Raw genomic sequence first — 13,216 nt, 5'->3', positions numbered from 1 at the left:
CAGGAAGAGAAAGTAGTTAGTAAGGCATACGGGATCCTGGACTTTATAAATCGAGGATTTTACTACGGACTTCGGGACCCCAGCATCAGGATGAAATGAGGGTCCTGACTCCACATTAGCCAACAGTGGGACTGGTTCAGTAATTTTACTAGAAGCATCCACTGGGATCACTGTCAAATTAAGGGGGTGGACGCCTGAGAGCTGAGCTCTGCTAAAACAGCTCTGAGATCGAGATGGCGTCTCAACATGGAGGCACCTCAGAGAGGTAAGTAAAAGATATAACTCAGAGGGGCCAAGCAGGCAGGCACCTCCAATTGGCCCATCGGGCCTGTGATAGGCAGCATTCCTTGCCTGCGGCCTCCATTTTGGGGCATGGAGCCTCCAGCTCTAATGGCCCGCACACAGCTGCAGGGCAGTGTCCTTAAATATATCAATTGGCTGCCCACCTCAGTTCAGCAGATAGATGTTCCATATCCAGACCCACTGCTGGGAAACCTTACCAAGCCGGGATTACATCTGGGAGCTATCTTGACCCAGCCTCTAGGATATTTTCCTGCACCCTCCATACACAACCCACTGTTTCCGAGGCTGGGAAAATCCTGTCCATAGAGCACAAAAGCAAGGAAGTTATGGTAAACCTTTAAAAAACACTGGCTTGGCCTCAACTGGAAAAGTTGAGAAAATATTTGATAATGATTTTCAAAAGCATGAGAGGTCTAAACAGGGTAAATAAAGGCAATGTGTTGCCTTTGGCAGAAAGGTCAAGAACCAGAGGGCACTGATCTAAGGTGTTTGTCAAAAGGAAAAAGGTGACATGAGGAAAAATCTATTTACACAGCAAGTGTTCATGATTGGAATGTACTGGCTGAGAGTGTGGTGGAGGCAGATTCAATCAAACCGTTGAAAAGAGAATTGGTTAATTCTCTGAAAAGAAAAAAAAATGTTGAGATACAGGGAAGGAGCAGGGAAATTGGACCAGCTGAGTTGCTCGAGTAGACAGCTGGCAAAGAATTTAAGTGTCAAGCGTTTCATAGAGTCAGATTTATACAGCACAGAAACAGGCCCTTCAGCCCATTGTATCCATGCTGGCCATCAAGCAGCTATCTATTCTAATCCCATTTTCCAGCACTTGGCCCGTAGCCCTGTATGCTATGGCATTTCAAGTGCTCATCTAATTATTTCTTCAATGTTGTGAGGGTTCCTGCCTCTGCCAGCCCCTCAGGCAGTGTGTTCCAGATTCTAACCACCCCCTGGGTGAAAATATTTTTCCTCAAATCCCCTCTAAGCCTCCTGCCCCTTATTTTAAATCTAAGCCCCCTGGTTACTGACACCTCCACTAAGGGGAAAAGTTTCTATCTACCCTATCTATGCCCCTCATAATTTTGTATACCTCTATCAGGTCCCCCCTCAGCCTTCTCTGCTATAAGGAAAGCAACCCTAGCCTATCCAGTCTCTCTTCATAGCTGAAATGCTCCAGTCCAGGCAACATCCTGGTGAATCTCTTCTGCACTCTCTCCAGTGCAATCTCATCCTTCCTATAGTGTGGCGACCAGAACTGCAAACACTACTCCAGCTGTGGCTGAACTAGCATTTTACACAGCTCCAACATAATCTCCCTGCTGTTATATTCTATTCCTCAGCTAATAAAGGCAAACATCCCATATTGCCTTCTTAACCACCTTATCTACCTGTGCTGCTGCCTTCAGAGATCTATGGACATGTACACCAAGGTCCCTCTGATCCTCTGTCCTTCCTAGGGTTCTACCATGAATTGTGTATTCCCTTGCCATATTAGTTCTCCCAAAATGCATCACCTCACACTTCTCAGGATTAAATTCCATTTGCCACTGCTCTGCCCATCTTACCAACCCATCTATATTGTCCTGTAATCTAAGGCTTTCCTCCTCACTATTTACGACACTATCAATTTTCATGTCATCTGCGAACTTATTGATTGTTGCTCTGATATTCACATCTAAGTCATTAAAGTACACTGCAAACAGCAAGGGTCCCAGCACTGATCCCTGTGGTACATCACTTGTCGCAGGCTTCAAACCGCAAAAACAACCTTCGACCATCACCCTCTGCCTCCTGCCACTAAGCCAATTTTGGATCCAAATTGCCCCGGATCCCATGGGCTCTTACCTTCTTGACCAGTCTCCCATGCAAGACCTTGTCAAAAGCCTCACTGAAGTCAATGTAGACTACATCAACAGCACTACCCTCATCTACACAACTAGTCACCCTCCTTGAAAAATTCAATCAAATGTGTTAGACATGATCTCTCCCTGACAAAGCCATGCTGACTATCCCTGATTAATCCTGGCCTCTCCAAGTGGAGATTATCCTGTTCCTCAAAATTTTTTCCAATAGCTTCCCTAGCACTGACATTAAACTCACTGGTTCATACCTACTGCCCTTCTTGAATAATGGTACCACATTTGCTGTCCTCCAGTCCTCTTGCATCTCTCCTGTGGCCAGAGAGGATTTGAAAATTAATGTCAGAGCCCCTACAATCTCCTCCATTGCCTGGGATACATCTCATCTGGGCCTGGGGATTTATCCACTTTTAAGCCTGCTAAAACCACTAATACCTCCTCCCTTTCAATGCTAATTTGTTCAAGTATATCACAGTCCACCTCCCTGATTTCTACACCTACATCACCCTTCTCCATAGTGAACACAGATGAAGAATAATCATTCAAAACCTCACCTACATCCTCTGGCTCCACGCACAGATTACCACTTTGGTCCCTAATGGGCCCTACTCTTTCCCTGGTTACCCTCTTACCCTTAATATATTTATAACATGCCTTGGGATTTTCCTTTATCTTGCCCACCAATGTTTTTTCATGTCACCTCTTTGCTCTCCTAATTACTTTTTTAAGTACCCCCCCTACACTTTCTATACTCCTCTAGGGTTTTCAGCTCTCTTTATCTTCCATAAGCCTCCTTCCTTTTCCTCATCCAATCCTCTATATCCTTGGACTTGTTGGTCCTACCCTTCACCTTTATGGGAATCTGTTGGCCCTGAAGCCCCACTATTTCCTTTTTGTGCTGCAACTATTCTATGAATCAATGATTTTAAGGACTGCATTTTAAAAGAGGGCACACAACTCAGTGGTGGGCACTACTGGGGCTGCAAGCAGTCCCATAAACTGAATTGATGGCGTCCGGACACAGTTAAGTACCTAATCTTTTGGGTGAGCAGTGATTGGGCACCTTAAGGAGGTGGGTGCGAGATGGAAGGTAGGTTTTGTAGCTGGGTGGGGAGACACAAAGGCATGATATAATCTTAAGGCTGTTGCCCATGATGCTCACAGGGCACCCCCCCCCAAAGGACACACCCTCACCCTTCTCATTAATTGGCCACTTATGGGCCTCAATAGGCTTGGGGACAGGCACCTTACCCATCCCTATATCATGGGGACTGGACCAGTGGGTTGGTGGGAAGTCGGCGGGCTATCCACCTGTCATGGTTGATGTGCATTCCCCCCACAGCCCCACTGCCAAAAACATGCTTGGCAGAGGGCCATGAAATCCAGCCCTAAATTGCAATGCATTACTTTCAAGTAGCACTCTTTACTTGTTTTATGCCCCAACAACTAAAGTATTTTCTAGCATATATATATTTTCCGACTGCATGTGAAACATTAATTTGCCTCTTCTTTCCACGAATGCTGATTGTATCCCATTTTCTTTATGCTACAGAATTCAAACTCTTGTTTAATTGCATTTCTGAAGTGCAAGTAGTTGCCTTTCCATTTTGAACAGTCAACAGCTTTAACAGCATTGTAGACAAATCCAAAAATTAGAAGCAGATGGTCTGTAACACTGCCCTCAAAGATTTACTATTTTTAAAATCAAAACCCATTTATTTTAATTGGCTTTTTTCTACAAGTGAAGAAACTTAAGTAAGATAATTGCTTAAAATGTAAAGAAAATAAAAGAAATAACCATTCTAATAGGATTCAAAATAACTTGCATAGTCTTTCCATTCCCTGACAAAGAACAAAACCTGCAACTTGCACTACACTGACTTCAACATATTTTGTGTTCTCTATGATGCAGTTTGATTTAAGATTAAACAAAACTCTAAATTATACCAAAGAAGCTGCATTACTGCATATATTGAGTATTTTAACATGTATGTTTTGTCGACATATTATTCTCGACGCAAAGGAAGATTTCCAGATCATAAATTTAAAAAAAAAAACAGGCTCCATTGCTCAGGGCAGTTTTGAAACTAAGTAGTCGCACTGAAATATTAGCATTTTTACCTTGTGCATCTCAGGCACTGTTGTTATATAATTATTGCATGGCCAGTTTCATCCACAGATGTAATTTAAACACCACCAATATGTTCAATCCTCACAAATCATCCCAATGCTTCAAAGCAAACATGGAAGCATTGAACAATTCAGTACAGTTAAACAAGCACACACATATTTTATTTCAAAATTGGATTAGAATTCCTTCTAATCAACAATTTATATACATTCATGCCTAAATACAGCAACATCTATTTTTAGTCAAACAGAATTATTAATTTTAGTGTCCAAAGGTATAATCACAATATTTCCTTACCTTTCTCTGTTGGCCCAAAGCGTTCGGATGCTGGAGATGGGGGCGGAGAAGGTGGTAGGTTGGCTGAATCCTCCACTGCTTTTTAAAAATGAAATACAGCAGTTTAATAGGAACCCAACAATAATTTGAACGTTACTAATTTTTTAAACCACATGACAAAACTCTTCAAATACTGAGTGAGCTTTGTCAGGGCCAACATGAAGCGAGGTTGAAAAACAAAATATTCCCGATGTTGGAAATCTGTGCTACAGGGCTGAATTTTGTTGGTGGCAATCAATTCTCGCTACTAGGGCAGAAAGCAGGAGCCATCCCCACTTCGACAGTTATTGAGACCCTGAGGTGGCATTTTGCCCATGGCTGGCCAATTAAGAGGCCCATACTAGGACACTGTCCAGTTAAGGATGACCGTCACTCTGGAGGGTCAACAGCTCAGCAACGCCATTGCTAGTGGTGGCCATTGCTGAGGGTGCATTACTGGTATCAATGGTGTGACATCCTCAATGACAGGTCAGTGCAATTGGGGGGAGCTAGGGCTCAGAGATTGTGAGGGCAGTGGGTCACGGAGCATCAGTTGTGATGTGAGGCCCTTAGCGGGACTACTCAGCCACTATGGTTTACTTGGGGTCTCCTCATTTGGAGGTGGAAAATAGCCCGCAATGGGCCTCTTAAGTGATTCAACCGACTACCTGATGGATGGCCGAGCTACCAAGTTTCCTGCCACTCTCAATATATCACGGCAGTGGGAGGTGTTCAGCTCCTCTCCCTCTGCCATTTTTCCAGTCCTCCCACCTCCCAGCTTGCCATCAATGGACTGGGAAAATTCAGCCCAGATGTTCTGACAAAAGGTCATCAACCTGAAACATTAACTATTTCTCTTGCCACAGATGCTGCCAGAACTACTTGCAGTTTTTACTTTATGAAGTGAGGTACTATGGAATTGTTGAAATAAGGAGAACAACAAAATCCATGCATTGCATCTTTAACTAAACAATAGCTTGGGAGACAGCCATTCCCTCATTTATTCTCCATGGCAATGCCTTGATCAGAGTCGGTTTGCCTGGTTTGAACTTAAATAAAAGCTTGGCAGTTAATTATTCCCTTAGATGGGAAGATCAAATATAGAATCAGTTTGGGTGGAGCTAAGAAACCGCAACGGGTAGCAAACTTTGGTAGGAGTTGTTTATAGGCTGCCAAATAGTAGTGGTAATGTAGGGCACAGTATAAATCAGGAAATTAAAGATGCATGCAACAACTGTAATACAATAATTGTGGGGGACTTCAATCTACATATAGACACTGTAAACCTATTAGCACTAATGCCGAGGATGACAAATTCCTGGAATGTATACATTAATGGTTTTCAAGAACAGAATGCTGAGGAACCAACTAGAGAATGGGCTATTTTAGATCTAGTATTGTGCAATGAGAATGGGCTAATTAATAATCTCATTGTAAGAGAGCCTTTAGGGAAGAGTGACCATAACATGATATAATTTTACATGAATTTTAAGAGTGATGTAGTTCAATCCGAAACTGGGGTCTTTAATCTAAACAAAGGAAATTCTGAAAGTATGAGGGGCAAGTTGGCTGAGGTAGATTGGGGAAGTACATTAAAAGTTATGAAGGTAGACTGGCAATGGCCAGCATTTAAAGAATTAATGCATGGTTTTCAACAAATATACATTCCTTTTAAGGTATAAATGGCCAGCAAGAGAAGTGACCCACCATGGCTAACAAGAGAAGTTAAGGATTCTATCAGATCAAAGGAAAAGACATAAAAAGTTCCCAAAAAATGTAGTAAGCCTGAGGATTGGGAGCATTTTAAAATTCAGCAAAGGAGAACCAACAAATTGACAGAGCAAGAAAATAGGATATTAAATTAACTTAGCGAGGAACATAAAAACGTACTGTAAAAGCTCTTATGGTTTGTAAAAAGGAAAAGGCTAGTATAGACAAATGCCATTTGGGCCCATTACAGGCAGAGAATGGAGAATTTATAATGGGTAATAAGGAAATGGTAGAGAAACTAAACAAATACTTTGTGTCTGTCTTCATGGAGGAAGATACAAAATACTTCCCTGAAATATTGGGGAGCCAAGGGTTGAGAAATGTGAGATTGAGGATCTGAAAGAAATTAGCATTAGTAAAAAAGCATAGTGCTGGAGAAATTAACAGGACTGAAAGTTGATAAACCCACTAGACCTGATTATCTATATCCCAGGGTGTTGAAAGAGGCAGCTGTAGAAATAATGGCTGCACTGATGGTCATCTTTCAAAATTCTATATACTCTGGAATGGTTCCTGCAGACTGGGAGGTAATAAATGTAACTCCACTATTTAAGAAAGGAGGGAGAGGGAAAACAGGGAACTACAGACCTGCTAGAATCTATTCTAAAGGATGTGATAGCTAGGCACTTAGAAACTAATGGTGAGATTGGGCAAAATCAACATGGATTTATGAAGGGGAAATCATGTTTAACAAACTTGCTGGAGTCTTTTTTGAGGTTGTTACTAGCCAAATAGATAAGGGAGAACAAGTGGATGTGGTGTATATGGATTTTCAGAAGGTTTTCAATAACGTCCAACACAGGAGGTTAATAAGCAAATTAAAGCTTATGGATTGGGGTAATATACAGGTGCGAATTGAGGATTGGTTAACGAACGGAAAACAGAGAGCAGGAATAAACGGTTCAGTCTCAGGTTGGCAGGCAGTGACTAGTGGGACACTGAAATGAACGGTGCTTGGGCCCCAGCTATTCACAATTTATAGCCTAACCATAGCTGACAAAAGAAATTAAGGATAGTATTACATCCAAAGGGGAGTCATATAAAGTTGCTAGAGAAAGTAACAAGCCTGAGGATTAGGAGCAGTTTAGAATTCAGCAAAGGAGGACCGAGAGATTGATTAAGAGGGGAAAAATAGAGCGAGAGAGTAAATTTGCAAGGAACATAAAAGCGGACTGTAAAAGCTTCTATAGGTATGTAAAAAGAAAAAGATGAGTGAAGACAAATGTTGGTCCCTTATAGTCTGAAACAGGAGAATTTATAATAGAGAATAAGGAAATGACAGAGCAATTAAACAACTACTTTAGTTCTGTCTTCACGGAGGAAGACACAAATTACTTCCCAGAATTGCAGGGAACCAAGGGTCTAGCGAGGAGGAGGAAGAACTGAAGAAAACCAGTATTACTAAAATAATGCTGGAGAAATTAATGGGACTGAAATTAATTAATGGGACTGAAAGCCAATAAATCCCCAGGGCCTGATAATCTACATCCAAGGATACTAAAAGAGGTGGCCATGGAAATAGTTGTCAGCTTCCAAATTCTGTAGATTCTGGAACAGCCCCGGCAGATTTGAGTGTTGCAAATGTAGCCCCGCTATTCAAAAAAGGAGGGAGAGAGTAAACAGGGAAATGCAGACTGGTTAGCCTAACATGAGTAGTAGGGAAAATGCTAGAGTATTATAAATGCTGTGATGACAGACACTTAGAAAATATCAATGGGGTTAGACAACGTCAACATGGGTTTATGAAAGGGAAATCATATTTGACAAACCTACTGGAGTTTTTTTGAGGACATACTAGCAGAATAGTTAAGGGGGAACCAGTGGATGTGGTGTATTTGGATTTTCAGAAAGCTTTTGATAAAGTCCCACACAAGAGGTTAGCGTGTGAAATTAAAGCACATGGGATTGGGGGTAATATGTTGGCATGGATTGAGAATTGGATAGCAGACAGGAAACAGAGTAGGAATAAATGGGTCTTTTTCAGAGTGGCAGGCAGTGACTAGTGAACCACTGCAGGGATTAGTGCTTGGGCCCCAGCTATTCACAATGATTTGGAAGAGGGAACCAAATATAATATTTCCAAGCTTGCTGACAACACAAAATTAGGTGGGACTGTGAGCGATGAAAAGGGTGTTAAGAGGCTTCAAAGTGGTTTAGACAGGTTGAGAGAGTGGGCAAACACATGGCAGGTGAAGTATAACGTGGATAAGTGTGAAGTTATCCACTTCGGTAGGAAAAACAGAATGGCAGGGTATTAGTTAAATGGCGATAGATTAGGAAATGTCAATGTGCAAAGGGACCTGGGCATCCTTGTACACCAGTCACTGAAAGCAAGCATGCAGGTGCAGCAAGGAGTTAGGAAGGCAAATGTATGTTGGTCTTCATTATAAGAAGACTTGAGTACAGGATAAGGATGTCTTACTGCAGGGCCTTGGTGAGACCACACCTGGGGTAGTATGTGTAGTTTTGGTCTCCTTACCTAAGAAAGGATATACTTGCTATAGAGGGAGTGCAGCGAAGGTTCACCAGACTGATTTGTGGAATGGCAGGATTGTCGTATGAGGAGAGATTGGACCAACTAGGCCTGTATTCACTGGAGTTTAGAAGAATGAGAGGGGATCTCATTGAAACATATAAAATTCTGACAAGGATGAACAGACTGGATGCAGGATGTTTCCTCTGGTTGGGGGGTCTAGAATAAGGGGTCTCAGTCTCAGGATATGGGGTGAGCCATTTAGGATTGAGATGAGGAGAAAATTCTTCACTCAGAGGGTGGTGAACCTATGGAATTCTCTACTGCAGAAGGCTCCAGAGGCCAGGTCAACGAATATATTTAAGAAGTAAATAGATAGATTTCTAGGTTCTAATGGCGTCAAGGGGTTTGAGGAGAGCAAAGGAGTATGACGTTGAGATAGAGGATCAGCCATGATCATTTTGAATGGTGGTGCAGACTTGAAGGGCTGAATGACCTACTCCTGCTCCTATTTTCTATGTTTCTATATCAATGATTTGGATGTAGGGACCAAATGTAATATTTCCAAGTTTGCTGATGACACAAACATGATGGGAATGAGAGTTGTGAGGAGGATGCAAAGAGGCTTCAAGTAGATTTAGACAGACTAAGTGAGCTGGTAAGAACATGGCAGATGGAATATAATGTGGGAAAATGTGAAGTTATTCACATGGGATTAGGTAGATAGGTTAGGTGTTTCTCACATGTCAGTGCAGACTTGATGGGCCTCTTCTGCACTCTGTGATTCTGTAATATTCACTTTGATAGGAAAACAGAAATTCGAAGTATTTCTTAAATGGGGAGAAACTGGGAAGTGTTGATGTCCAAAGAAACCTGGACGTTCTTGTTCATAAGTCACTGAAAGCTAACATGCAGGTGCAACAAGCAATTAGGAAGGCAAATGACACGTTAGCCTTTATTGCAAGGGGATGTAAGTACAGAAGTAAATTGGTCTTGCGACAGTTTTATAGAGCCTTGGTGAGACCACACCTGGAATAGTGTGCGCAAGTTTTGGCCTCCTTACTTAAGGATGGATATACTGGCCATAGAGGGAGTGCAACGAAGGTTCACCAGGATAATCCCTGGGATGATGGAATTGTCCTATGAGGAATGATTGAGGATACTGAGTTTGTATACTCTAGAGTTTAGAAGAATGAGAGGTGATCTGATTGAAAGGTACAAAATTCTTACAGGGCTCGACAGGGTAGGTGCAGAAAGAATTTTTCCTCTGGTTGGGATGACCTAGAAGCAGGGTACACAAATTCAGGATAAGAAGTAACCCATTTAGGACCAAGATGAGGAGGAATTTCTTCAGTGGTGAATCTTTGGAATTCTTTACCCCAGAGGGCTGTGGAGGCTCAGTCATTGAGTATGTTCAAAGCAGAGGTTAATAGATTTCTAGAAACCAATTATGCCAAGGGATATGAAGATGATATTGAGTTAGAAGATCAGCATGATATAGTTAAATGGTACAGCAGGCTTGAGGGGCCAAATGGCCTAATCCTGCTCCTATGTTCCTATGTGCTCTGGTTCAATCTCCATGAGAATACCTCTACAAGAGTCCTCTTGCCATCCAATCAGTACCTTCTTCTCATGCAGTATAAATTGTTGTTCCCTTTGAGATTTGGTATTTTTATATTTACCCTGATGAGTTCAAAGTGAAAAGTTTTGACAGCATGTCTCTTTTTTCAGCAATTCTCAAGTTCTAGTCACCAAGTGACTATTACCATGGAATTACTCATGGCTAGTATGTTTGCAGGCAGGGATGGGAATAAAATTCGTAAACCTTTTTGTTCCGCTCATCTGCTAACTAGTGTAATATTTAATTGTTTTTCTAGTGATGTCACAAATGGGAAATACCACCACAGTAAACAAATGGAAATAATACCAGACACATCAACTAATGGCTGGCTAGGATGGAGCGGCGGGGGCTGTGGCAATATTTTGTCAATCAACAAACACAGCAAAGCATTGTTTTATCATGAAAATAAATTAAGCAGTGCAATGCACAAGATCATAGTTACTCCTCCTACATCACTACACTGGCTTTTAGTGGACAAAATCAAAAGGTGGTAATTTTACCTACCTGCCCTGATTAATACAATGTGCCAAAAAATGATAAGGTACTTCAAAATGGCCTCAACAGAGACCAATAAAATCTGTTGTAAACTAGGATGGTTGCACTAATCTATATTAAAATGTAAATGTATTCATTAGTTCATATATTTTCTGCCCATATTCACATACATATTACATTTAAAAATAATCCTTGTATTTTGGTTAAAAAGGAAATCACAGAGAAGGCTGCGTTGCCAGTTATGGAAAGGTCTTGTTATCAAAACTAAGAATCGGGGGAGTGGGGGGGAGAGAAGAAGGGTGGAAGAAAGGTATTGTTATATAAGACAGAAATATTATTGGCTCAATGCAATTTCAAAATTCCCCTATTTGAGTTTACAATGACTTTAATATTTCATTCTACAAAGAATAAACGTAACTGCTATTTTCCTCTTTTCTCCTGAAATCACTGAATTGCTACTTCACAAACACTGGTTTTCTCCAGTATCATATTTGACTCATCCTGCATAAGATGACACTTCTTTATAGACTTTATCACTACAGATGTATTTAGCAGGAGCTATGATACCAAAAGGGGCCAACTCCATTTAAAAAAAAATACAGGTACTTTAAAAAATTTCTGGCAAAATGTGGTAAAAATACAAAACATACCATATAAAATATTATCTAGGCTGAGAACCCAGACTCTTATAAAATTACGTGAGTGAGTTTGTTTGCACAGGTTCAGAGAAGTGTTGGCTTTGCTAGGTCGACATTTCTATGAGGTTATAAGTTATTTATCTATGATCTCTTTTGTCAATGTCTCAATGTTTATTTGCACAAGGTTAAGAGATGTCAAGTGCTTCAAGCTTCTTTTATTGAAACTTGAATTGTCTGTTCAATTTACACTTTTATAGGGTTGTAGGAACACCAGTTTTTTTTTCAAAAAAATGAAGAATGGGTGCATTTTTTCTAAATAGCTTCTCACAATCCATCATTACTATTGGGTTCATTGTTTCTGTACATAGGGTATACTAGGTGAATGGACATGGAAGTGGCATGGAGGGGAGCATGGGTAAGGCCCTTGACCTTATTTTTCAAAATGTTCCTGAATCCAGACTATGATTCACAACTCCTCTAAGATCTGTGAACTATGAGTCATGGAGAAGTTGGCCCAACTCCATGAAAATTGTTGGGGGGTAGGCTCACTGGTTGTGCCCTTATCCCATTCCAGCAAAAACTGGGGGTGCTAAGAATGGAGGCAGGAATCCTGGAATCGGGTCCTGCCCGTCACTTTTAAATGGCTCGAGAGTCCTTCTGAATTCAGAAAAATCCAGCCTGAACATTCCCAATTTTCTGATATACAGACCATATTTTTAAGCACCGTTTTAAATTTGTAGATCTTTGAGGGGCATAGGTATATTGAAGACAATCATAGCAATAGTTAGCTTATGAAATATGCCAAGTCCAACAGCATTTCTATTATGCCTACATAACAAATGAGACATATTTAGAAGTATATGAAAGTCAAGCAGGGTCAGATTAGATAGATTTGAGAAAATTTCCTTTCTCTGCCCTTAGCACAATCACTGCCCCATTCAATACTGGAGTAGTTAAAGTCTCTCATTAATTTATAGTTAATTTATTGTTCTTGGACTTCAGTAATTTATTTGCACATTTCTCCCTTTATTTCCTTCCCATTATTTGGTGACCTATAAAATGCAACAAAAGGCATAATAATAGCTTTAGTTTTCTTAACTTCAGCCAAACAGATTCTGTCCTTGATCCCTCAAGGACATTCCCATTTTCCTGTATTGAAATATTTTCCTTTATCAAAACTGTTACCCTTCCTCCTTTTGTTCCATTCCCTATGTAAGCCATATTTTATTTACACACATGCACACCAAACCTAACTTATTCCAAATGGATTCCAAACTAAAATTGCACCCTTCAAGTTTCAAATCCACCCACAATTACAAGACATTGAGCATTTCACGAACTGCTGTTCTCAGTGCTCCTACTTCTGTCCTTTTTCACCCTTCCTGATTTTACCTGCTCAGGATCTATTACATTTCTAACTCTTCCCAGTTCTGATGAAAGGTCATCAGTCTGAAAAACTAACGCTCTTTCTCTGTCCACAGATGGTGCCTGATCTGCTGCGTATTTCCAGTAGTTTCTGTTTTTATTTCGACCTGTGTCTTCCATGGTTCCAACTATTTCTATATTACTTCTAACTGTCTTTCCCAAGGGGCTATGCACCCTGTTTCTACTTCG

General features: G+C 40.9%; 1 protein-coding gene across 1 annotated transcript in view; it reads right to left on the bottom strand.

Annotated features, from left to right (window-relative positions):
- Window positions 1–13,216, bottom strand: part of map2 (microtubule-associated protein 2) — a 362,870-nt gene that overhangs the window by 77,030 nt on the left and 272,624 nt on the right. The window contains exon 7 of the mRNA XM_041201434.1: window positions 4,588–4,662. Within this exon, the coding sequence (XP_041057368.1) occupies window positions 4,588–4,662 (75 nt within the window). The remainder of the gene's footprint in view (window positions 1–4,587; window positions 4,663–13,216) is intronic.

Source organism: Carcharodon carcharias, chromosome 12, assembly GCF_017639515.1.
Source record: "Carcharodon carcharias isolate sCarCar2 chromosome 12, sCarCar2.pri, whole genome shotgun sequence".
NCBI classification, from domain to species: Eukaryota; Metazoa; Chordata; class Chondrichthyes; order Lamniformes; family Lamnidae; genus Carcharodon; species Carcharodon carcharias.
The sequence above is the reverse complement of the archived record's forward strand: the minus strand, read 5'-3'. Positions and strand labels throughout refer to the sequence as shown.